Source organism: Nyctereutes procyonoides, unplaced genomic scaffold (genome assembly GCF_905146905.1).
Source record: "Nyctereutes procyonoides isolate TBG_1078 unplaced genomic scaffold, NYPRO_anot_genome, whole genome shotgun sequence".
NCBI lineage: Eukaryota > Metazoa > Chordata > Mammalia > Carnivora > Canidae > Nyctereutes > Nyctereutes procyonoides.
This window is the reverse complement of record NW_026575146.1, coordinates 12,644,853-12,672,559: the sequence shown is the minus strand read 5'-3', so window position 1 is coordinate 12,672,559 and position 27,707 is coordinate 12,644,853. Positions and strand designations below refer to the sequence as shown.

At 38.6% G+C, this 27,707-nt stretch overlaps 1 protein-coding gene across 1 annotated transcript in view; it reads right to left on the bottom strand.

The window, feature by feature from the left end:
• The window catches only part of ARID1B (AT-rich interaction domain 1B), a 434,326-nt gene that overhangs the window by 371,875 nt on the left and 34,744 nt on the right, over nucleotides 1-27,707 (bottom strand). The window contains 1 exon segment of the mRNA XM_055311882.1: nucleotides 10,695-10,889. Within this exon segment, the coding sequence (XP_055167857.1) occupies nucleotides 10,695-10,889 (195 nt within the window).

The following is a 27,707-nucleotide window of genomic DNA, read 5'->3' as shown; positions in this document are numbered from 1 at the left end:
AGGAAATAAAACAGGGCCAGGGCCAGGAGGAGTGTGCAGTTCAACTCAAGAAGTCTGAGAAGATCAAACAAACATCTCAACAGAAATTTAAAAGAAGGAAGAAGGCAAGCCGACACCCAGCCAAGAGCCTTCCAGGCAGAAGGAAGAGCCAGGTGTGGGGATGTGGATATAGAAGTGGACCAGGGACTCGGTGTCTTGCTTTGACTTATACCATCTCAAAAGACCATTCTGGTCACTCTGCTGAAAACAGACTGTGGAGCAGCAAGTCAAGAGAGTCCACTATGGTGATACAAATGGGGGGTGGTGTCCATGGACCTTTAGTCAAGGGCAGTAGCCTTCAAGGTGGTGAGAAGTGTGCCATTTCTGGTTTATTCTGAAGAAAGAAGCAATGAGGTTCTCTAACAGATTGAGAGCTTGAGAAAAAGAAGAGGACTGTGAGGTGCTTGCGGGGTCAAGCAGAAGGGATGGAGCTGCCATCTATTGAAACAAGAAGACTAAGGAGGGAAATGTTTACACCAGAGAAACTCTGGGACTGTCAGGAGTAATTCTGTGTTCTCTGCAAAGATGTAGTATCCAAACCATTCTGCCTCCTACAACTGAGACCTGAAAACTCAAATTCATAGCCTCCCTAGCAGCTAGGAGACTTAAATTCTTTCAGTTAGACCAACCATAGCAAACTCTGATTGGGAAGTAAGAAGCCTGCATGTTGCTTAATGCCAGTTTCTGTGTCTTTCAGCAGCAGTGGCTGAGTCCCCAGTGGGCTCTGGAATCCTTCCTGGAACCCTCTGCCTCATTCTCCATTCAGTATTTTATTACTCTCATGACCTAATGCATATATGTGGTAAATCAGCTTTTAATGATCATTCTGGAAATGTCCAAGTGTGCTGTGATAACCTGATGTCATGAAGACTTAGGGCCAATGATGTCACTCCTTTCACTCTTTATTTTTGAAACCAACAAGGAAGAATAGGTAAGAAATCAGTCAGAGACAATAATGGAGAAAGGGTCTCCCTTGCAGTCCAACGGACTTGAAAGAAATAAATTCTGGTCTTTTCTCTTCTCCCAAGTATCAAAATTTGGCCAATTCCTGGGGAATAAGATCCTCTCATCTCAAAGACCTGTGATGAAGAGCACAGGACTTACACGTAGTTAAGTAGAAAGGGGAAGTCTTACTTTGCTATGAAGCCCAAAACACTCTGAGGAAACCTCCAAGGATGTAAAATGCTTAAAATATCCAGACTATTGGGATATCAGAAAATCTTAGAAATTTAAGGTAATATACTAATTAAGTAAAAGGAAGTTTCCTTCTCAGCCACCCTTAAAGAAGTATTCTGAGGTGATAACAACCCATCAATTATAATAACAATTATTCCAATACTTCCTTTTTCCCCAGCTTTCTCTGCAAGCAATGGTAACAATGATATAGATTATAAAACGACACATAATCCTTACAGGCCATACTGGGAAACTGTCCCTATTTGGTTGTCTTTTCTGGGATGCACTCAGATTGGAGTTTCCATCAGACACTTCTCCCTAGCCCTACTTTGGGGGCTCATCTACAACTATCCGGATAGAGCTAGTTTTTCCCAGTCTCAGGTCCATTGAGTTAAACAATTATCTTAGCAACGGATCTTTTTGCATTTTAATTCCATCTTTTCAGTGTTTGCTATTTACATTAGTCTTACTCTTTGTTTCTGATTGTTTGATGTTTTATAAAAATTGACCTGGATCGTGTTTTTGACTATCCCTGAAGAGCCAATTCCACCGGTTTATTTGGTCATTACTAAAAAAGAAAAAAGAAAGTATGTTCTTACTGATTCAATATCAATAGAGACAGACTAATTCGGTTACTTCTTTGGAATACAGTCTGCTTTCTCAATTAAACATACTTTTTCATAGGAAATAGGAAGCTGGTAACTCCTGCTGTTGTCAACAGTTGCTAAGTTTTGGTTTGGGGCTTAGTAGGTAAGGAATGTTTGCTTTATACATACATTCTAACCACACTCAGGTCTCAGCTCCAGAATTTCCAGGAAATTTCTAACACCTGATCTCATATGGGGAGTTCCCCCTGAGGCGGAGGAACCCAGGCTGAGTAAGCTCCCTAGCACCAGGAAGGCATCTACACAGCCATTCGTAAAGAAGCAAGGCTGCTGTTTTTTTCCTATTTGCAGCCTTGTGATTTCCTTCTTCCCTTCATGCTCTCATCCATCTTCTTTTTCTTCTCCTTCTCTCCTAAACTGTCTTTTCTAATTCCTTTCAAAACTACAGATTTAACTTTTAATATTATTTTCCAAAATGAAAAGTGCAAAGGGAGATGCCTGGGTGGCTCAGTGGTTGAGCATCTGCCTCAGAGCTCAGGGCATGATCCCGGAGTTCCAGGATCTTCCAGGATCGAGTCCCACATTGGGCTCACTGCGAGGAGCCTGCTTCTCCCTCTGCCTATGTCTTTGCCTTCTCTCTCTCTCCGTGTCTCTCTCATGAATAAATAAATAAAATCTTTTAAAAAAAGAAGTACAAAGGACATTCATAAATTTGTTGCATACAAAAATAATCAAGCTGTCATGAAAAACTTTTGACCGTAAAGAATTTAACTTCTAGCTACTAACATGAAGTTAAAAAACTTTTTACCCTTAGAAAAAGCCTGAATTTTTTTAAAGATTTTTATTTATTTGAGAGAAAGAAAGAGAGTGCATGTCAGAGCAAGTACATATAAGTGGGGGGGGGCAGGGGGAACACTCCCCTCTGAGCAGGAAGCCTCACATGGGGCTCCATCCCAGGGCCATGGAATCATTACCTGAGCCCAAGGCAGATGCTCAGCTGACTGAGCCACCCAGCCACCCAGAGAAAAACCATTTTAAAAGACAAAAATACAGCCAGCAAATCCCTCTTTGTGGCACTCAAAGAGGAGTGAAAATAATAGCACAGAATATAAGTCTTAAAAGTCCCTATTTCTATTCAGAACTCACTGTACACAGTTTATCCTAATGTACGGTATACACTTATTTTCAGAACTACTTAGAAAGTAATAGTGTATTAAATGAGTAAGTAATTACTGGGTCTCTGTTTCCTTTTGTGACTCCAAATAAAGTAAACATCTCACTCAACCTTATGATTTTCTACGTATTAGAAAGGACAGACAACATTCTACATACCTAGCACACGACAGGTATTCAGAAGAAGAAGTTATCTGAGAAAATTTTCACTTTAAAAATAATAAAATTAGGGGTGCATGGGTGGCTCACTTAAACTTCTGCCCTTGGCTCAGGCCATGATCCCAGGGTCCTGGAATGGAGCCCTGCATGGGCTCCCTGTTCTCACTCCCAAGTCCCTGCTCAGTGGGGAGTCTGCTTCTCTCCCTCTGCCCCTCCCCGCTGCTTGTGCACTCTCAAGCTTGCTCTCTCTCACTCTGCTCTCTCTCAAAAATAAAATCTTAAAAAAATTAAATTAAGTAAATAACTGATTGCACTGACTGCAACAATTTGCTAATCTTTAAGGAAGAACAACTCTTTCACCTCTACAAATAATTTTAAAGAATGTAGGCTAGTAATTATTAATATAACCCATCAAGCATCAATTTCAGAAGATGGTACTTGGAGGCACAAAACTCTAAAATTTAAAACTAAAATGAAAAAACATTAAGTATTATTTTGAATAATAGTTATCTAAATCTCCAAGCCAGGAGATCTCATAGTCAAAGTCCCTCACTCAGTAGATGAGCAGGGTGAGGTCTTGATTTTTCCAAGATCGCACGCAGATTACCAGCATTAATCAGCGAGGACTCCACTGTCCCACCTCCTGCTTCTAGACACATTAAGGCAGCAGTAAGCACCTGACTCCCTGGGCAGGGTCCAAAGAATGGCAATGCTGCTGGCCCAAAATCTAGTCTGGGGTCCTTACTTACTTGTCCATCTCTATCACCTGGTTGTTCATTCTGGCTACACTGGGGAGTCACCTGTGGAGCTCAGAAAAAGACAGAAGGGGGCCTTAACATTCAGATGTCCTTGATATGAACATCCCAATCTGGAGTGCTGGAAAGCACCCTGAGAGATTCTAATATTCAGCAAACTTGAGAACTACTGTATAAATTATGCCAGTCACTGTAACTGTCAATTTATATTCTGGGATTTTTGTTGTTTAGTGATTTCTGTGGTTGGTTGTGTTTCAGGGAGCACTGAAGTAATGTGGTTGGTTGGTTTACTGGTATCAACCGTTAGCTTTATTTGAATTGCTTTAATTTTAACATAAATATCACATTTAATGTTTCTTTATTTGTAAAACCAAAAAAAAAATCAAAATTTATTTAAAATATACTCAGGCAATTCTAATGCTACCTAAAACATGTGTGAGATTTATATCTCAAAGACAAAAACATAATAGAAAAGCTTAAGAGATATTTTAGTTGAAAGTCCATGAGTGTAAAATATGTAGAATTCATATGTGAGTGACAAAAGGGTATAAACTACAAGCAGAGAACAGGTGCTGTACACATTATAATAAATACCTAGAACAATGTAAATGTTCAGATAAAAAAACAAATCTATTTGGTATAAACTTTCTAATGTAAAAGTAGCTATCCAAACAACAAGAGAAATCATCTCATATTTTCTCATTAAACTTTCAAGATGAAACCTGGTTTTTGCTCATTTTTTAGGAAAAAGGCTAACAACTTAAAAATTTCTATGTAACTTGAAATGTGATCTCTTCTAATCCTCCTCTAAGGATGTCACATTGAATGCTTCAAAATATGCTTACATTCAACTACAATATAAAAAGTAAATAAAACCAGTTAAGTATTCCAGAAATTTACATTTTAAGGAGCAAATAAAAATTATCATATCTACAAATCTTTTCAAAAATATTCTCTTGGTACAAAACTCCATCTACAGGGAACTTTGGCATCAGTGATAGTAGCATCTGCTATCTACTTGGAAGCAGAAATATGAGGTGTAAATGTATTTTGTTGGTAAACCTTAAATACCTTTATGTTCACTGATGAAGAACAACTGAGAAAATCAAGACAAAATGCGGCCAACAAAAGGCCATTATTTATACAAATCTGCAATCCGCTGAAAGGACTCCAAACATTTCAGGTGTGCAAGCAAAGCAGCTTGGCTCCTAGTCTCTTGGTACCGAACATGCCTATATAAAAATGCTACAAATAACACAGTGAGAGAAATCTCTCAGCATTCATTATTTTACTGCCCAAAATGTTTACCTTCATTTTATTCATGTATTTGTTTATATATGTACACATATCTAAAACACACATAAAATACATGTTTAATATATTCAGTATGCGTATGGAGATACATTTGGTTATACTAAGATACCACTGTCACACAAACATTCTGCTTTAAATAAGTGTGTGCAAGCAAGCATGTGCACACATAAGTGCGAGTGGGTGTGTCTTTGAGTAAACATAAACTATCAAAAAAACTGAGCCTGGATGTAAAGCAAACTCTACACACCAGTTCTTTTCCGTTATGTTAAGTCAAGTCTTCCTTTCTCATCCTATCCCACCCTATGATGCTCCTTAAAAATAGGATGTCTAAGCTCTTATTATGCAAAACCAAAATTAATCCCTGATTATTGGATTCACATTTAGGATTCAGAGACGGAGTCTAAACAAACATTTAATGTTAAATAATTCTGTAATTGTTACGTCTTTAACCAACCCTTCCCTCCTCATCCATCCTGACTTTTCAAAGACATTGTTCAAACTGAATAAGACATAATTTTAACCGTATTTTTTAAAGTAAACATTTTTTACCCAAATAGACTGACAATATAAAGTAACACAGGTGGGAATCCTAGAACTTGCTTGGCTGCCTCAATAACCCCAAAGAAAACATTTATTTTAGCCAAACAATTGTAATGTTTGTCTCCTTTTAGAAACATCTGCTGCCAAAATAAACATTTGCATTGGAAGAAGTGTTTTGGCTGTTAAGATAGCACCAAATAAAATGCTTATGTTCTGAAATAACATAACACTTTTACTCAAAAAACACACAGCAAAATACACATATCCAAAGGGTACAGAAGATAAAGACACAAATGAGAATACCTATTGATTTCTAAAGTCTTCTTCAAAAGAACTTCAACTTTAATTAGGTTTTTAAGGGATAAGTTCAGATGGATCACCTTAACAAAAATAACTAATTTCTATTTAATTTTTCCAGAATACCTTTCAAAACTATTATATTCTTGTTGTTATATCATGCTTTTATTTTTGTAAAGGTCTTTGGAAGACAGATGTGTTTTTAAAAACTAAAAAGGTCGTGTTTTCCATTATAAAAATACTCATAAACTTAAATATCTCACTGCCCTCTTCCCCTTTCCCTGGCTTTATAAAGCAAAGAGGCATTAGATTATACAAACTTCTGCAGTAAGGTAAGAATAGTTAAAATATCAACCCACTAACCCTTGATAACTCAGGAAAAATCTCAACACTACATGCGGTAATTGAAATGTGCTTGACACAAATAAATATACCTTCACTTCTGTAGCCTATTTCCCCTGTGCTATTTCTTTTATATGAAAATCTTTTTTAAAGCAAGTTGGCACAGGCCTGCATATACATTTATAATCACAAAGGACAAGAGAAGTAAAACAAAACATTTGCTCACCCACATCCCTGATCCAGCCAGGGGTACCTTAGTGTCTATGTTATTTTAAAAATCTAAAAAAACTCAAGAGTCAGATTCTGGTAACCTTAAAGATTATATTTCCTCTGTGTGGTTCTGTATTAGACGAAATCAACCAGTATACTTCCGTTAACCATCTCCAAGTTTGAATTCCAGGAGCCTAGAGGCAGAACATTCTCCACAGAGGCATAGAAAATTCATTTCCCCTCTCGGCTCAATAGAAATTCAAGTAGACTAGTTTTTAGGGCACTGTGCAAAACTAATCTGTTTAGCCATGTATTCGCCTGATGGTATGGGAGAATCAGCATGTGAAAGAGCACAAATCTAGTTCCAGTTAATAAATACCAAAATGATGTACTATTATCATGTCATGCTCAAAGACCTAGTCATGAGTATATTGCAAAAATAAAATTATCACCTTACAAAAATCAAGAATTACCAGGTTAACTCTAAAATCAAATACTCGATGGCCAGTTTCTCCTGACTCTCAGAAACAAAAAGCAAGCAGGGATATTATCCATGTTAAATTTCATATAAGCATGGCAGTCCTCTCTAACAGAATACTCATTTACAATTCCTATCACAGGAGTGGAACGCTAGCCAGGAATCAAACTGTGACCCCTGAGCCAAAGACAACTTACCACTCAGCTGGTAAGTGGGCAACTCAATTTACAAACTTGAATTCCTGCATTTTAATCCTTTGCAGAAATATATGAGCAATATTAAATGAACCTGATTCAGCTCATTAGAGGCTCACAAACCAAACACAGAAAGCTTTGGAGGCTATCCAAAGCAAAGTCATGCCTAGGTGGTGATGTCCACTCAAGAAAAACCTCAATGTCATCATTATCTTTCAACTTCTTCCCTGAGAAACATTAGCAGCCATGATTACAAAAATGCTCAGCCAATTACATTAATACTAGGAGAAAACGGACAGGACCAGCAGCCTGTGCCAGGGCCTTGTCTGTGGACAAGTTTATAATTATCCAAAATTTACAAACAAAGCAACTCATGGAGAATTCCCCACCAAGAACACTGGCTAAAACTAACAAAGTAAATGTGCTCTAATAACTTTTACCCAAAACTTTCTTAATTACATTTTTTTCCATTCAAGGCTATTAATTAGCCTATACCTAACTGATCACATGAACTGGTATTCTAAAAGTTGAGTCCCTTTTAAAGTGTTACACATATTCAAAAATGCATTCATAGCCATTTTTAGCCTTTTACTTATCAAAACAAGATACTATATTTTAAGACTATATCATAACTAAATTAAAGGACAAAAAGGCAATACAGATTACTTAGAACACTTGATTATGATGAACTCAATATGAAAGTTTGACCTATTATGGCCAAGGCATTCAATTTCTTACCAGATACACTACTTTCCTTTCATTATCAGAAAGATTTGTCCTTAATTAGAATTAGGCATTTCTTCTGGTTAGCAGTAAAATGCCTAATCTAAAATCTTATTTAAAAATTTGCTGAAATAGTTGGTGAGTTATCTTCATCAATTTGTCCCTTCAAAGAAATCCAAGAGTTACTGAATTTCAAAAGTATGTAAGAGACACAGGAATTAAAAAAAAAAATACCAAGAACCCAAGAAATTAAGATTACTCATGTACTTATGTACGTCCTCTTCTTCCAGGCTTACACATGTAGGAAAGAAAATAATGAAAAAAATATTCCTGGGTAATCTTTTTTTTTTTTTTAAGATTTTATTTATTTATTTGAGAGAGAATCGGCACACACAAGTGGGCAGATCAGCAGAGGAAGAGGGAGAGAGAGCCTCAAACAGACTCCAAGTGGAGCAGGAAGCCCAGCACAGGGCTGGATCGACCCTGAGATCATGACCTGAGCCAAAGGCAACTATTTAATGGAGCAAGTCACCCAGGCGCCCCCTGGGGTAACCGTTGTTTATACACTCTTTTCCATTTGCTGGACTTCTACTTTGGCATTGCAAACTATGCCAAAGTCGAAAACTTATAAGACTTTAATTCATTCAGAGAAAAAGATAAAGAAGTATCTCGTACCTTACCATAAACATCACCTTTCAAAATGAATTTCTGACAGCAGGAAAATATAGTGGAAAGAAGATAGAGATAAACAAGGAGTGATTAGCATCTACTTCTTTCCACAAGTCCTGCTACTTCTTCCCTTCTTCTCTTCCTGTGGCTGGGGTTATCATACAGGACTATCAGCCCCCAAATGAAATCAGCTACAGAGGAGAAATAGGATTTTGGTAGCAAGCTGCTTAGGCTTTCTTCCCCTCAACTAAGAGCAAGCTGAATTAAAACTAGAAAAAGGAAAAGAAAATCATGTCATACTTTTCAATCATGTCTTACTTTTCAATCATGTACAAACTATTTCCCCCTCACAATTAGTAACCTCAGCTAAAGATGTTTTATTCTAGGCAGCAAAATATTTCTGGAAGAACGGAATTATGCTGAAAAAATTAACAGAGCAATTAAGTAAGTGTGCAAGTGACTCAGAATTCTGGGCAGCCAATTTTAATAAAGGAGTAATAACAGCTATTTAAGGAACCAACAGCTAGGATTCAAAGGCTGAGCTACTTCCATCTTTCCCTACAATCATCTTGAAATAAAAATACCGCCCAAGGAGGGACAAAAAATAAAGAGGAAAAATAATATTCAGCCTATAAAATAAAAGGCTCAGATGCAACTTCATCAACACAGCTCTGGAGCATGTAAAAGTGTATCATTCTCCACTTCCATCTTAGAAGAAAAGTCTGATCCATTTTTTTTTCTGCCACAGATGATTTTTGGTCAAACACAGGGAAGAATTTCCAGAGAGGAAGTATATGAAACACTGGAATGGGGTACTAGCAACATTAAGGAGTAATTTATCTGGAGGCAGGAAAATGTATGCAGCATCAGCCCAGTGCACCCCCAGGGTTAAAGACTTGGTGTGGGAATTTATAAATAAGGCTTTCTGGTATTTCTAGTGACTAAACACCTTAACGAGTCTGAATCTAATTTAGTCTTTTCCTAATTTCATGCTTCCTCAGGCCAACATAACAAGGATATACTCTAGTATCCAAGAGACTCTAGGTTTACTATGGCTAAAAAGTAACTCCAACTATTTGATTCTAGAGAAAAAGGAGAAAAATACTGGGGGGCTTTAAAAAAAAAAGTCTTTTTAAGTAAAACACAAAACCCATCCAAATCTAAGAAAACAGATGTACACCAAATCCTCTTATATGAAAGCAATGTCTTAAGAAATAAACACAAAAAAACTTTTTGGGGAGAATAAAAAAACTTTTCTCAAAGTTGATGCCGTTTTCATGGTTATTTATTTTTTAAATAATTAAAACTTCACCTTAAGAACTCTATTTACAGTTCAAAACATGCCAGTCTGACATCAGAAATGTTAGAAAGTGAAGCTGACTTCATGGGGTTTAGATCTATATAATGTAGTGCAAAATGATGAGATTGCCTATCTTTCAACTACAGTCAATAACACGGTAACAGCCTCCACCAAACAGGTATTTTTTGTCCACTTTGTTCTAAAAAGCTCACTTTTCCTTTTTATTTATTTTTATTTTTATTTGTTTTAAAGAGAGAGTGCGCATGCACGCAGGAGGGTGGGGCAAGCTGACAGAGGGCTAGGGAGAAAGAAAGAATTTTAAGCAGCTCACGCTGGGACTCCCAGGCAGGCCTCCATCTCATGACCCTGAGGGGAAATCAAGAATCCAATGCTTAATGACTGAGCCAACCATGGCTCTTTTTTTAAGTAAACTCCACACCAAGCATGAAGCCCAATGCAGGCCGAAGTCACAATCCTGAGATCAAGACCTGCACCAAGATTGAGAGTTGAAAGTTTAACTGACTGAGCCACCCAGGTGCCCTATCACCTTTCCTTCTTTGAAAGAAAACTGCACCTGTGATTACCTGAAGAAACTATGAAAACTAGAAGAAAAAAAAAATAATGTTTCCTAATTCTCTCAGTACCAATCTTTAGGTAGACAGCAACAAAGACAAAACATCACCAATTTGAAGGGGAAATGGGATTAAAACCAGCACAAACCTGCTGCTGTGGGTACTGCATTCCTCCCATGGCCCCTGGGGTCCGACCCTGGATGCTGATTGGATACCGTTGTGGGCCTGGTGGGCCGTAAGAGCCTCCTGGGTAAGGGCTGCTTTGCTGAGGCTGAGAATGAGGGTTACTGCCCATCCCATACAACTGAGGTCTCTTCATCACCATAGGATCCATTGGGCTGCCCTGGGAAGAAATAAACAAAGACACAGATTATGTCATTATGTATTACAAAGGCAGAGATTTTGTTACACTAACATTTACACAACTATCCTTATTTTTGACAATATTAAAGACACACAATATATACAAATATCAGATCATTATGTTATAATATCTAAAACTAATATGCTGTAAATCAATTACTTAATTAAAAAAAAAACAATTAGGTGGCATATAAAAACCCAGAACATTTAGGAGAAAGGTCTAGATGGATACATGACACTTATTTTTTATTTTTAGGAAGGTTTTAGCAATTACGAAGGAGGAAACAAAAGGAGGAAAGAGTTTGCAGAGAGAAAACATTTGCATCTAAAATTCTGCTATACATATAGGATATGAGCATGACAGTTAATCTCAGCCAGTTCCTTTTAGCTTACTAGTAATAAAGTATACTGAGTGGTTAGCAACGATTTTGACTTCAAAGTATTCTCAGAAAAACTACTCTAATTTGGACCTGAGTCTGCAACTCCTGATCAAACATTAATGCATCTGAGTACTCATTAGAAAGTGAAAGGATAGATTTTAGATAATACAGAATGTCTAGGGTAAAAATTTTCAAAGATCACTAGTGCATATGAATAGGCACCCAGACTATGAATCACAAGCCACCTTCCCTATGTCAGTATCTTACCAAACATAACCAGTTCAAATCTAGACTCTGAGTTTTATTTTGGGTTTAGTGAGTCAGCCCATGGGCCTCAGGGCCAAGGCCATTCCGGAGAGCCAGAACTAGAGACTCAACTGGGACTTTCTTGCCTTGGGTGCTTCAAAGGAGCAGAAGCCCTGGCAAGGGAAATCCCTCCCCAAGGTGCTAAAAAAGCCTGCAGCATTCATACAAGAGATCCTTCTTGCCTTCCTTCCAAAACCATACATTGATCCCCACTGTATGCCAGACTCTATATAATATATATGAAAACCCTCTAGAAGGCTTAAAGATTACCAGAATAAATGAGTGAGAAAGTGCCAGGCTCAAGGTGGGGAGGGACAGGGCATAGAGAACCACAGAGCAGAAGGAGCAGCATAAAGCAGAGGCTCAAGGAAGGTGAGCTGCCTGATGTTTATGAGTAAACATAAGCAGTTGAGATCCAAATGAAGCAGGAATTTGCAAAGAAGCTGCAGCAGGCAGAAGACAGTACATGGGTGAGCCTTGCACGTCATCTGAAAGGCTTCAGACTGCACCTTGGGGTGAACCACTAGGTGCTTTTAACAGAGGCAGCTATAGTTGGATCCAGCTTCAGAAGGCCTGCTCTCAAGCAGCTGCCTGGAGCCAGGGTGGGCTACTGCAGCAGGCAGGTGAGCTGAAATACTAAACTGGTGGCAGTAGTGGCAGAAAGAAAGCCCAGATTCAAGTAATGGGATGGAAATACAACACAACTTGGAGACTAAGTGATGGAAGAAGACAGGAGTCAAAGGTGGCTCAATAGATAGTAAGACACCATCTGAGACAGGATATGCAGAGGTAGAAGCAGATCAGCCCTCTCCTCCATTTGCCAAAGGGAGCCTTCAGTATTCTACACAGGAAATCTGAGGTTCCTATAGGAAACCCAGGTGAAAACATCTAGAAGGAAGGAATCTGGGATCCCTGGGTGGCTCAGCGGTTTAGCACCTGCCTTCAGCCCGGGGCATGATCCTGGAGTCCCGGGATTGAGTCCCACGTCAGGCTCCCTGCATGGAGCCTGCTTCTCCCTCTGCCTGTGTCTCTGCCTGCCTCTCTCTCTCTCTCTCTCTCATGGATAAATACATAAAATCTTAAAAAATAAATAAAATAAAATAATAAAATAGGAAGGAACCCAATATGTTTGTAGCTTGGGGAGTAAGGGCTGACATAGAATGACATATAGGGAAAAGTCAGCATATAGAGGATACGTTCTTGGGGATTCATAGGAATTTGCCAGGAACTGATCTCACCTGAATGAAAATATGTGTAGGCCTAACAGTTCTGCTCAAAATTCAAATTTCATGGAATTTTAGATGTGTTACTTTCACCAGTCAAGGAAATTTTGTACTTACAATGATTATATACTGATGTTACACAACCTGTGCTAACTTCACAATTCAACACACAAACATGTATGTTGATATACTGCAATAAAACAAAAATCAAGTGTTAAGAATTAAGTTTTCCCAGAATGAGTTAAATCAGAACATATGCCTTAAAAAAAGCTGAATATAATTATTTTCCACACTTTCTCTCAAAAGATAAAACTTCCTATGGAAGTGTGAAAATAAAGGCTTAGCTGGTGATTTCAGAATGAATGAATGGCCAACAGAGAGGCTGAGTAAATCAGATTTCAAGCTAAATTTCTAATACGGAGTCCTGAGGCAGCCCTATCTTCACATTCAATCTGGATTAGCCAGGACATAGGAAAGGTCTACTTATTTCACTTTAAATAATGCACCCCCAAACTGGCTTAATTAAAGCAGAAATTTAAAATGGAAAAATGATTGGAGTGTCTTTATTTTAATGCTATAGGTAACAGTGCAGCAAATTCATGTTATCAGTGACTAAAATTGTTTTGTAATATCTGTCTAATCACTGCAATAAACCTTTACCATCCTACTTAAAATTCAGTTAATTTGCACCCATGTCAAAAACGTTAGCTTAACCCTGAGAGTTCTGAGAATCGGAAACATGAAATACATAGATTATCTGTACCTCTCAAAATGCATCTAATACCTTTCAGTGAGACTTCAGATATGAAAACAGATACTTATACAGTGCAAATTATTTAATTTTAACCTTCTCTCCTTATGGTCTTGTGTTAAATACTCATCCACACCTCAAATTCATCCTGCTGTGTGCTCTTCCTATTTTTAACATTAAATATGTACAAGTGCAGGATCTCAACCCCTGCTTTTTACTACTTCCTCCTTAGAGAAACCAAAGACCAAACCAAATATAGATTTTTCCAAAAAACCTAAAGGTCAAGTCGCTTCTCCTATTCACTTCTAACCCAAAACAATTTTAGTATTTTTATCATCTCTCCTTGGTTGATCTATTCCAGAGTACCATCATTTTCATTTCTCATATAAAATGTATGCTCTATCAGAGACATTGTGCATATTAAAACAGTCCTCAAATACTTCTCTAAATATGTTACTCCTCTCTAGATACCATTCCACAACTACTGCAGTTTGAGCTTCAATCCTATAAACTAAGTCCTTTGAAGGCCACAGTATGTACCACCCATTTTCAAAACACTCAAAACAACTAGTGTAAGTTTAATTATACTCAGTGTCTTATGCAATTTTATTTATTGGTAAGGCTTTCTTATAACTCCTCCTTTGTTCAAATAAACTTTTGTGTAGATATGCATGTATGAATTGTACACCACACACGAACACGTGCACACACATGCCTTCCTACATCTCCTTTTGGGAAGCTGCCACTACTACCTACATCCTCCAAAATCCTCTGAAGGTTTTCTATCCCAAGGACAACTAAATAAGAAAGAGTACAATGTATATTTTTTTAAATATATATTTGAACATATATTCTAGACAATTTAGACAGCATACTTGGGCTGTATTATAGGTAAAAGAGGTTTATCAAACGCTGGCCTAAGAATCCAACAACACTTTTAAAGATAATCCAAATTAAACAACAACTCACTTACATACTTTTAGTATACTTTAGACAGACTTTTTTTTTTTTAAGTGTACTCCACCCTGGGTGTGAAGCCCAACTCGGGGCTCAAACTCACAATGGTGAGGATCAAGACCTGAGCTGAGATCAAGAGTCAGACATTTAAGTGACTGAGCTACCCAGGTGCCCCTACTTTATTTTTTTTTATTTTTTTTAGGTGCCCCTACTTTAAATAGACTTGATGCTTTTTATACTTATTCCTTCATTACCACTCTTTCAGAGTATGCCACCATATGTTTTTATAATAAAGATATCTACGTAATTGTATTTACTACCAAATATTAAGTTAGGGAAATGGTTTATTAGTAGTTTCTTTCTGAATATAATATGCTACAATTTTTTCAGCCCAATTTCTTAAACCACAAATTGAAGAAAAGCATTGCAAACCCACTGAAAGAACTATCCTATTTTCTTGATCTCTAATCATATCTATACATCTGGATTAAATATGCGCCCAAAGAATCTCTTCCCGTTTTGTACCATTATTTGAGAAAATATTCTATATTACCAGCAACTAAAGAAAACTTCGAGGTAATATTTCATTACCTATAAAATGACAAAAATAATGAAACCCAATTTAAGTAAATGAGTGTTTATACCAGTAGGTTTTATACCTACTAGTAGGTTTTTCACTACTACTTCACTCTGAGAGATAACAGGACAATAAGCTTTAAACAAAAGCTTTAAAAATTCTATCTTGGGATGCCTGGGTGGCTCAGTGGTTGAGCGTCTGCCTCTGGCTCAGGTCGTGATCCCGGGGTCCCAGGATGGGATACCACATGGGGCTCCCCTGAGGGAGCCTACTTCTCCCTCTGCCTATGTCTCTGCCTCTCTCTCTCTGTGTCTCTCAAGAATAAATAAATAAAATCTTTAAAAATAAAAATATAAAAAATAAAAACTCTATCTTGCTCCAACTCTTACCCTGTCTCTCAAATGGGGCAGGGGTGCGATTTCTCCAAATCCATCTGCAGCTACATGATTTTTAATACTGACGGGAGACAGCATGGTCCAGTGAAGAAAGTGTGGGCTTGGCCGCAGAGTAGGCCCACACCCTATCTCACCACTTACTACCACTATATGACCCCAGATACATTGCATATTAGGCTTCTCACTCAGCAAATCGAAGAAATAATACCTAACTCACAATTCATGTGAAAATCAAATTAGTAAGAACTGTATCAGTTCTGAGAGCCACTTACCAATTGTTCAAAGAAGAAAACTAGAAAAACCTATTCGACAATTACAGAATATGTGAACAAGCCATAACATATGAGCATAGTGGAACCGAGAAATGGAAAAATATATACATAACAATGTCAAATGTTTAAAAGCGATGTGCATGAATTACAGCTATGTGAAAGTTAGGCCGATAAGGATCAGAGCCAGCCATAGTGACCTGTAAGAAGTGGTTGCCATATCATGAAGCAATCTATGTTTACTTTTCAGTGATAATGTCTAAATATAACTCTAAAATGTCTGTTTTTTCCCAGGCATGCTGCAAACATTACTATGGTTTTCTGTAGGGTGGGGGTGGATGGGACACAGCTGTCCCACATTCATCCTCCTCCATCCCAGACCCACACTCCCATTTAGAGAATTCACCCACAGGGAACGGCTGCTAGTCCTTATTCTGAGGACGTCCCCACTCTCCTGTCTGTCTAAACCCAAGTTCACTCAAGTCCTGGTTCAAGGTCAACAGAGCATTCCCCCTTCACCACACCCAAGAACACTATCTACAGGACCTACCCTAGTCTCTCCTGTGCTATTTGTTTTTGGGTTTGATTTTTGGTTTAAACTTTATTTATTTATTCATGAGAGAGGCAGAGACACAGGCAGAGGTAGAAGCAGACTCCCTGTGGGGAGGTCGATGCAGGACTTGATCCCAAAACCCCAGGATCACAACCTGAGCTAAAGGCAGACACTCAATCACTGAGCCACCCAGGTGCCCCTCTCCTGTGCTACTTGTAACAGACTTCTCAGTTGCCTTGCATTGTTATTTAACTCATGTACTAGTTTTTCATTTTTCATGAATTTTCTTACCTCCCAAGTAGTCTAAAATGGCAACATCCATGCTTTGCACTTCTTTATGTCTCACTTAGCACAGAGCACAAATGACTCCGATTGTGCTGATTCAGTAACTCCACAGGAATGATGACTGATCACATAAAGTAAAATGTTCTCAAAAGTAAAAAGTAAAAATCACTGACCAATTTCTCTATCGATTCTGTACATTATGCAGAAGACACACGTAAAACCAATGATAATATATAATGCAACATTCTTGGTCAAGTTCTTCTAATGGCATTAAGATCAGTTTAAGTCAGGCAGCCCAGGTGGCTCAGCGGTTTAGCGCCACCTTCAGCCCAGGGCCTGATCCTGGGGACCAGGGATCGAGTCCCACGTCAGGCTCCCTGCATGGAGCAGGCTTCTCCCTCTGCCTGTGTCTCTGCCTCTCTCTCTCTCTAATAAATAAATAAAATCTTAAAAAAAAAAAAAAAAAAAAGATCAGTTTAAGTCAAAAATAAAGCAAGGCACTAAAGACTTTTTCCCTCATTCCGTATTCCTCTTCAAGCCAGAAAATACCACTATTCTCAGTTACCACTGTCACCACTACCACAGAATCCAATTACCACGGAAACAATCTCATCCCAGATGACATACTGAAGGCTGGGAGTTGTGGGGACTTACCAGGGCTACAGCACTTGTACAGAGCCAAGACCAGAGCACAAGTTTCCTGACTCAGGCCCATAGTCCCCTATGTACACTACAGCATACATCCATGTATGGTCATGAAATTGAGACAGGAAAAAAATGCAACGCAGCATCTAAAACCATTGTGTTTTTACTTGACAAGATAGTACCTATTCAAGAAGACGTGAGCTTAGAATTTGAGTATCAACACACCATAAGTTTTCCTTTGTCAATCTAGGAATATGTGCTACATTCTACCATGGTATGGGAAGGATCAAGAAGTAGAATTCTAATACATCAGTATTAGTATTGGTTATTGGCTCCAAGAACCATGGTGCCCTCTCTAAGTATGATGCTAACTGCAGGGAGTGGGTAAGGGCAGAGAGGGACCAAAATACTCCTATACTGGCATGGAAAAATGACCACTGTCAATATTTTTGCTTTGGGTTTCCTTAAGGCAAGTTACACAGAACATATATATTTGTGGAACCAGAGATGGGGGGGATGAAGAAAAAAAGTATAAAAAAGGGGATTTAAGGCAGTTTTTATTTGCTCAGTTTTTATCTGAAAGAAACATTTTCTTAATGTGTAATTTTTTTTTAAGATTTTATTTATTTGAAAGAGTGAGCAAAAGAGAGAACATGGGCAGAGGCAGAGGAAGAAACAGACTCTCCTCTGAGCAGGGAGCCCGACATGGGGCTCGATCCCAGGACCCAGAGATCATGACCTGAGCCAAAGGCAGACACTTAACTGACTGAGCCACCCAGGTGCCCCTTGATGTGTATTTTTAAATAAAGAAGTTTGTCACATGTATATTATCCTTAAATGGGACAGGAATAGGAGACACAATATTTTTTTCTAACTATACTTTAAATTTAAAATACCACTGGGTTTTCATTTTTCAGAATTAAGACTAGCCACAAAATATTAATATGTTGTTATATGTTATATGTATAAGTGACTTCCATAAACTACCAATAAAAAGCAACATTCAGAAGCTGTAATTCCTAACTCTTAGGCATACTTTAAAAAATGCATCCATCGTGTAGGTACATCCAAATTAACATACAGCATCAGAGGTCAATGAAATGTCCTCTAGAAACCCTGCATTATCCTCCTGACCTACATTATCAAATTATGACCAATGTCTACCATGCATTTCCAAAGCACTTCAATACATCTCCATTTGATCACAATTCCTAAGATTCTCTAGATAAAGGATTAAGCAATGAAACAAAGAATCTTAGAACAGAAAAGAACCTCATTGGTTCACAGGTGATGTATGTATGAACCCCCCACCATGTATCTACAACCATGAATGTTATGAATTCCTTCCTTCTCCATAACAAAATTCTGTTCCTTAAAGTTTACATCATTGGTTTCACTTAGGTCCTTTTGCAGAATATTTGAAGACAATCATATCTACTTCCTTTTTCTGAGCAAAATTCTTCAATTCTGCTTTTGAAGAATTTTTTTGTGTGTGTTAGTCCCCTTAACACAAAAAATATGGGGAGGAACTTACTTCTTTTTCCCAGAGCCTACACTGGTACTAATGTGACCTTGTGGATCTCTGTGCTTGGGTGGCAGCCCCATCACACTCCTGATCCATCCCATGAGCTGTAACGAAACCCCACCTTCCCCTCTTCCATTATTCAGGTGGTTAGTTGATGCTAGTGGTGGAAGTTTGTCTGTACCTCCACTTATTTTCATTTGTTTATTTCTAGTCATCATTCCACCCTGACATCTAATATATTAACTGTATCTCCTATCTTGACTTCAGTCGCCAATTAAATCAGCATGCCATTTCATTCATGTCTTTGCTCATGTCACTGACAAAAATATCGAAGAGGTCAAGGAAGATGACATAGCCTTCGGCTAACCATTAGTGCCATTCATAAAGACTGACATTCATCCAGGCATCAGCTTTCTTAAGAGCAAGAGAAATCTCAGGAAAACCTTTTCCACTGATGCAAGGACTCTGCTGATTCACTTACTACACTTACTATGCAAGCACAAATATTTACCTTGGGTGACAATGCTTCCCTGCTTCAAACTCCTCCATCTTTTTCATATAAAATAAACAGCTCAGTTTAGAAAAACACTTAAAATTCTAGACAATAAAGGTATAAGGGAAAGGGAGGGAGTTTAGAGTCAGACAAACCTGGATGTGAACCCTGCCTATACAACTTACTAGTGGTATAACTTGGGCTCAGTTTAATAGAGTACAGTCATGTTCATTTCTTGTGTTGCTGGGGGGTTAAATGAGATACCACAGGATTTATCACACAGTAAGAGCTTCATAAATCTTTTTTTTCTTTTCCTCTTAATAAATTAACAAATTGAAGTCAGAGTGAAATCACTCAATAGTTTATTTCCTTGTCTCCCACCATTCTATTAATTAAAGCTAAAATTTTGTTTGTTTGTTTTTTAATCTTTGTGTATCTAGCACTTAGAACAATGCCTGGCAACGGCAACATTAACATTCGTTGAACAGAAAAAGCAATGGCTTGCTCAACACCACATGGCCAGTTAAACAACAGGACTCTAATTGGAATGTAGGCTTCTTACAGTCAATAGGTACAAGACGTAAAAAATCATGCATCACTGCAGACAAAGCTTCATTTTTCCCAAGTTCATATAAGCCACAGGTTGCATTACCTCCTCATGCCTGTGTCCCCCAAATGGGTCTCCCTTGGCTGGTCCCCTAAGCCCCAGAGCTCTATACCCAACTGCCAACCAACATTCCTGCCTGGATGCCTAGGATACTCCCTGCCTGTTTCTGATCTCAGTGAAAGATACCCCCTACCCACATAGACGTACAAGTTAGAATCCAGGGATGCATTCTGACTCCTTCCTCTCCCACCACAGCCATCCCTCACCAAATCCAGTCACAGCTGGACCCACCACTGCTGCCAAAAGGAAATCTCCTCTTCTTACCATGCTGGTTTCTGGGGTACTCTAGAAAAACCACACACTTCCCCACCACTGGGTTTTTAACTACACTGTTCCTTCCATGTGGAAGGAGCTCTATGCTCCTACAGAAGTCAGCACCAGTACCCCGCCCTCAGAGAAATCCTCCCTGAACACCAGAGTGAGGTAGGATCCCCTCAGAAACCACTGTGCTTTTCCTACATGGCACTCAGTAAAGAATACAAGAATATTTATCTATTTGATAAATGTCTGTCTCCCCAACTAGACTGTCCCACAGGAATAGGAATGATGAAGTGAGAAGACAAATATTAAACCCATTCATAGCTATCATCTGGATAATACAGAATAAGTCCATAAAATAAGACTGTCTTGGTTCCCCCAGTGTGGGGTGGATTTTTATAAACTGGCAAAACCTATTATTTGCCTAATACCTCAAAGCTCAGCAACTTGGTAAGTCTATTCAATGTATAAATTACTGTCTGACTGAACCATACTTTTAAATTTAACTTAGCAAATGTAATATTTTATAAATAAACATAAGTGTATATGTATTTTTTATTTCAAGAGTAGATTAGATCTAAAGGGAATATTAAAATAGTAATGGTATATATTTCTATTTTCCCTAGATTTGTTATTTCTTACCACCCAAAAAAAAAAAAAAAAACTATAAAGCTATTACCATGGCTTTAACTATTCCTAAAATTTACATCTCTAAGTATGCACTATCATTCATATTCATGTGTCACTACTGACAACTCAGTAGCAGGCTTATTTAAGAAAGAGAAATAATGTGGTATATTCCCCAAATACAGACTTAAAGCAAGAAAGGAAGTTTTTGTGGGAATACATCAAATTTCAACCTCATCCCTTTTAGCCGTTTGATGCTAAAGAAAGTCACCACTTAAGCTCTCTGCATCTCAGTTAACTCATCTGACCAGCAGGAACTCTACCACTATCACTGAAGAGCTGTGAGAGAATTGGAGATATGACAGTTAAGTCCTTGGCACATAACAGGCTTTTAATAGGGAGAGATTTTATTATCATCATTATGATGTGAAAGTGTAACTCCAGAATAATCACTATGAGGCACAGATCCTCTCCACCCCTCCACTAATGTGCAGAAGACAGACGCTGCTTAATCAATCCTAGAATTCATTTTCCTGAAGTCCAGTAAGCTTCAGAACCATTCACTGCCAGTGAATTGGTAGCAGCTTCACTGTACAGTGGCAGGAAGCCACTACCAATTATCAGATTTTTGCAAACAAGCAGAAACCAACTTGCTGTGTCTACTCCAAGGGAAAAGCATGAAGTTTGACACTGGGTAGACCTGGGGTCCTGATCCTCTCCTGCTACCAACTAGCCATGAAGTGTTGGATAAATAATTCCAGTGCTCTAACCATCGGTTTTCCCATCTTACAAGTGAAAAAAACACCATCATTCTAAAGATGTTTGGTACGTGACCTGTGTGGATAAACAATTCCAGGGGCATGTCAGAGTGGCACCTAAAGACAAATTGAGAAGTTGCTCGTTTCCCCACCGATCACTATGGTTACCATCATGCCTCTTTCAAGCTATTTTATTAACTTTTAAAAATTAACAACTTTAAAATTGCATTTAAAAAATGCTAGTACAAATATTATGAATGTTAACAACTGATTTACCTATCTCTAAACAAAGAGTGCCTGCTGTGCTTGATATGCAGGCTACCAGCCCCGGTGCAAACACGCTTTCCAGAGACATAACCTCATTCCACTATACCAGAACCATAGATAAGTTAAAGCACATATTAGTTGTAATGTGACTGTTCAAATAGAAAATGTTACTATGACTAATATATAATTGATCCCTTGAATAATGTGGAGGTTAGGGGCATTGACCCTATGCAGAATCAAAAATCCACATATAAGCCTGACTCTCCAAAAACTTAACTACCATCATTAGCCTATTCTTGAACAAAGCCTTACCAATAACATAATCAATTAACACATATTTTTGTATGTTACATGTATTGTATGTGCTATGTTACATGTATACATCCTGTATTCTTACAAAGAGTAATCCAAAGAAAATGTTATTAAGAAAATCATAAGGAAGGGTGCCTGGGTGACTCAGTCAGTTGAGCATCAGACTCTTGATCTCAGCTCAGGTCTTGATCTCAGGGTGCTGAGTTCAGGCCCTATGCTGGGCTCCATGCTAGGCTTGGAGCCCACTTAAATTATATACATGTCTGTATGTATAATTTTTTAAGAAAATCATAAGGAAACATATTTATAGTACTGTATTCACCAAAAAAAAAAAAAAATCCACATTTAAATGGAACCATGAGGGGATCTCTGGGTGGCTCAGCGGTTTAGCACCTGCCTTCGTTGGGTCCAGGGCGTGATCCTGGAGTCCTGGGATCGAGTCCCGCATCGAGTTGCCTGCATGGAGTCTGCTTCTCCCTCTGCCTGTGTCTCTACCTCTCTCTCTCTCTGTGCCTCTCAAGAATAAACAAATATAAAATATATATCTTTTAAAAAATAAAATAAATAAATGGAACCATGAAGTTCAAGTCCACTGTTCAGTATAGACTGAAAAAGGGCAACGCAATGCATATTAGGTCTAGACAGGATCCTATTCTGAAGGAAAGAAGATTGCTACATAGATGTTATTAGGACAGTGAACAAAAGTAGTGTATGGGCTATAGTTCAAGTACTGAACCCGAGTTAAATACCCCAAGAGTGGTGACTGCACTGAGGTCTGTAAAAGAATAACCTCATCCCAAGAAATACGCTCCAAGAAATACACTGGCAAACATTAAGGAGTAAAGGGGCAGGGTGTGCGCAATCTATTCTCAAAGGATCCTGAGAAAATACGTTGTAGATGGATAGGTAGGTGGGAAAAGTCAATGTAGCAAAGTGTTCAAAACTGATGTATTAAAGTAAAAAGTATATGGGACTTGTCTGCACTATTTTTGAGACCTTGAAAATTTGAAATCATTTCAAAATAAAAGCTAAAATAAGAGGGCAAAAAGAAACTGAAAACCAGAACCATCACTATGCCTTTTGTCTGCAAGGGAGGAGGCCGCAGCTCCTCAGAACTGAGAGCCCTTAAGGGCTGCATGGTGTCACATGGTATCAATGGGATATCTGGCAGACTTAAAACCTAAGGGGGTGGGGATGCTGTAAAGAGAGGAAGGGAAAAGAAACATGGAGAACCAGAAGAGTCAAAACACCAGGAGAGCACACACAGAAATAAAGAAGAGTACACAGTGAGGTGTAACTGGGGAGGAAAAGAGGCTGCAATACTTTTCTTAAATGTACTAAAGCTGGCAAAACACATACTGAAAAAATATTCTTCTAAGTACTTTTTAAAAAATAACCCTCAGAAGGAGCACCTGGCTGGCTCCGTTAGAAGTGTTTGACTCCTAATCTCAGAGTGGCCAGTTTGAGCCCCGACATGGGGTGCAAAGATTACTTAAAATAAATAAGTAAATAGATAAATAAATAAAGTTTTTAAAAAGTCCTTTAAAAGAGACCTTCTAGGTTGAAACCCTGCTCTGGTAGAGACCCTTTCCCACAAATAACATTTTCATGTAATCACCCTCAACTTTTTTTTTTCTTTAAGATTTTATTTATTTATTCATGAGAGACAGAGAGAGTCTTTAAGATTTTATTTATTTATTCATGAAAGACTGAGAGAGAGAGAGGCAGAGACACAGGCAGAGGGAGAAGCAGGCTCCATGCAGGGAGCCTGATGTGGGACTCGATCCCAGGTCTCCAGGATCACGCCCTGGGCCGGCCGAAGGCAGTGCTAAACCACTGAGCCACCGGGGATCCCTCACCCTCAACTTTTAAAATGTATGGCTTCTGCCCCCTCAGGTTTCATACTATGCTTTTTAAAAGATCTCAAACCAGCCATTAAAGATGTGAAATGTGCCATCTTCAACCCAGAAATCTCCCTTATTTGTTTTCGTAAATTTCAAAAAGTGCTTTTATAACTCCCACTTTTCACACGTGACCCTGCTCCCTCCTCTTCTCTACAAAGGATGTAAACAGACCTGGTCCCCTAGCAGTGCCTCCTGGAAGGGTGGGGAGGGGGGAGGGCAGCATGGTGGTGCTCTGTCAAACTCTGATTTAAAATAAGGAGAGCAACCATCCAAATGAAAACATATCCAGTATTTTTAAATCTCAGTACAAACTTAAAAAAGCAAATTATCCCAAAAATGTGGTTGACAAAGCTTCCCTTAGAGGAAGGAGAGGGTTTAGAGACAGCCAACTAATTAACAGTTTAATTGCTTGCTATGGCAAGTGGAGCCTAACTCTCCAACTATCCAGCCATCTGGCCTCCTGTGGTACAGCAAAGTGGGGTCAAATACGCAGGCTCTAGAATTAAGGCGGCCTTGGCCTGCACACAGTGGGTCACCACATACTGTGTGATCTCAGGTAGTTCCTGCAAATTCCCTGAACTTAAGCTTCCCCCTCTGAAAAGTTAAGATTATAATAGGTCCACCTTATAGCATCATGGTAAGTATGAAATAACATGGTCGGTACAAAACACAGTGCCTGGCACACAGTAACCGCTTAAGTGTGGGAGCTTGTTCATGGATAGTCTCATACCTGTGAGCCTCATGATTCCTCACATGTGAAGTGAGAGATTGCCAGATGAGCCCTTACAGCCCCTTCCTGTTCCAGCATTCCACAATTCTAGAATCAGCCCTCCTCCCTCCCAGAACTTCCATCACGGTTAAGTATCAAAAGGAATGTGGACAGATTTCTCCTTTCTGCCACATTCTTTGACCAGAAATCTGACCAATAAACTGCCCTAAAAGTCAGAAGGCAGGCAAAGGACTATAAAGAGGTCGAAAGAATTCAAAGCCCAGAAGTGCAACACCCAAATAATCAAGGCTCACCTCTGGGTGCCACACCTGCCATATGCAGCATCTTCAACAGTGAACCCGGACGGACCTTTTGCACACCTCCGTGCCAATGCACTAAGGCACACCCGTTCCTAGAATGCCTCGCACCTCACACACCTTTGGCATCTGCAAACTGAACAAACTCTTCTCTCCTCCAGAAAGCCCAAGATACAGTATCCTGCCTTCTCGGGGCTCTTGCTAAGCACTGCCACTGTCTCATTCAATAAATAGTCAACATCACAACCACTTGCAACCCTGCTTACCTGGCCACTCTCATCAGTGAGCACCTAAGGGCAGAAATGGTGTCTTCCTCATCCTAATTCTCCTTATAGCCCCAACTTCTCACATACAGTGAACAATTATTGTTCCTATTCATTAATAAAAAACTAAAAAAAAAAAAGAAAAAAAAAAACCTCAACCCTTACCTCCCCCCCAAGCTACCTTCTCCTAAATCATATTGTACTGCCTTCTAGATGTGTCAAAGATACATAATGAAAACTATGAAACCTGAGCCCAAGTCTGGTTTATAACAGGGAATTAACAAATGTTTAGAATCTGAATATGAGAAAGACATCCAGCTGTGTCTCCTATTCCAAGTGTGACTTCTCCTGGATTCAAATTATAAAGTGCCAAACATAGGCATTTTTTATTTCCAGTCTATAATGTTACTATTTCTAATATTCTTACAACATCATTTCCCAAACTATGTTTATAGCTGTTACTGTAATTAAGAATGGTAAATATCTAGGCTGCTGGGGAGTCAGAGAATCTGACCCAGGAACTCCACCTCCAGGGACACTGTAGCCTAGTAGGGGCAAAGTAACTTCTGCACCCAGTGTGGGGTTCAAACTCACAACCCTGAGATCAAGAGTCATACACTCTATGAACTGAGCCAGCCAAGCACCCCTATCCTGTTCATTTCTGATAGAGGCGTATAAAACCTTGTGGGTTTTCTATTTTTCCTTTTTGTTTGCTTTTTTTAATCAGTTTTTCCTTATTTACTTTGAAGCTATGATGCTAGAAGCATAAATCTCATGACTATTATAAAAAAAAAAAAGAATGGGAAATGTCTATAAAGCAGATGCCACTCTTTAAGATTCAGAATATAAGTTAGCATAATAAAAGTCTAAAACATCCTACATAGAAAAAAGACCCAAAAAGAAAAAAAAAAAAAAAAAAAGACCTGTCTGGGCAAGTTTTTGGTTTTTAAGTAGAACACAGGAAAACATAAACCGAAATGACAATAATGCATTTCATTTTCATTGTTAGCTAGGTCTATCTAACTAGACAAACAAGCAAAGGGTAAATATGTGTGAGTGTGTTTGTGCATGCATATGGCTTCTATCCCCGCAAGTGTGACAGGATGACACAGTGCTTAGCTTACCTGCAGATTTTTATAGAGCCGGGTAGTAAGAGCAACAACAAGGTATTTTTATACATTGGATAGTAGGAGTAACAACAAGGTATGCTGGTCATATATCCCCAGCATTTATGGCAAATTATTAATCAAGTCCCACCTGAAACAATTTGTTAAATTGATTTTAATCACTGGGCCTCTCATGTGAAGCTTTGTATAATCAGCATTTCATTTACAAAATTAATTGCCTGATTGATTCTCTGGAGGCAGTTGCTGTCATTACCCTGCTGTCATAACTTCTGAGTAGGGTGTCACAACATGAAATCTGACAGTATGAAAAGCAATGCTATTTTAAAAATGGGTGAGGGGAGAAAGGGATAAAGGAGGAAAACCAAAGAAGTCACATTACCCTCTTCAGACTGAAAGAAACTTGAAAGTGTTTCATGGAAAGTACACTCTATACCTTTACCTATTTGCTAAATTAACTAATGTACAAATCTAGGGTTAGGGACATGAAAGATTTTTATATCTAAAAACAGTAACTAGACTGCAAAGGCACCAGAGTTATATTTTATCCTGTGTTACAAAATATGTACCTTGATACATACATACTCTGCCTTCCTTACACTTTTTAATAAAAAAGGGCTTGAGCAGAAATTTTAGTTTACAACTAATACCAAAATATATCCATTGTAAAACACACATAAGCCAGCACACATTCAATATTCCAAAAACATTTGTGTCTGTTGTTAGATACATACACTTTTTATACTTAGTTTATTGCTCACTATTTAACAATCTACTTATTGGTAATTGATGGGTCTACATCTAAAAATGTCATCACAGTCAATTAACAAAAATTGGGCTAAAGAGTACTTTTCATGTCAAAGAAAAGGATAAGACAAGTAAGTATGGAACAGGGAGGAAAGAGGGACTTTTTTTAAGTTATTAAGTAACCATTAAAAGTGAGACTACATTGGGGCACCTGGGTGGCTCAGTCCATTGAGCATCCTGACTCTTGATTTCAGCACACTCATGATCTCAGGGTCCTGGGATGGAGCCCCCATGCGGCTCCACACTCATCAGAGAGTCTGCTTCAGATTCTCTCTCCCCCTTTTCCTCTGTCCACCCCCCTCCCCGAGGGTGCTTATGCATTCTCTCAAATAATCTTTTAAAAAAAGACCTTTAAAAAAAAAGTGAGACTGCCTTACCTATATATATTTTCAAACAAACCCTCAAAGGCATCAAGCCAGCCAAAGA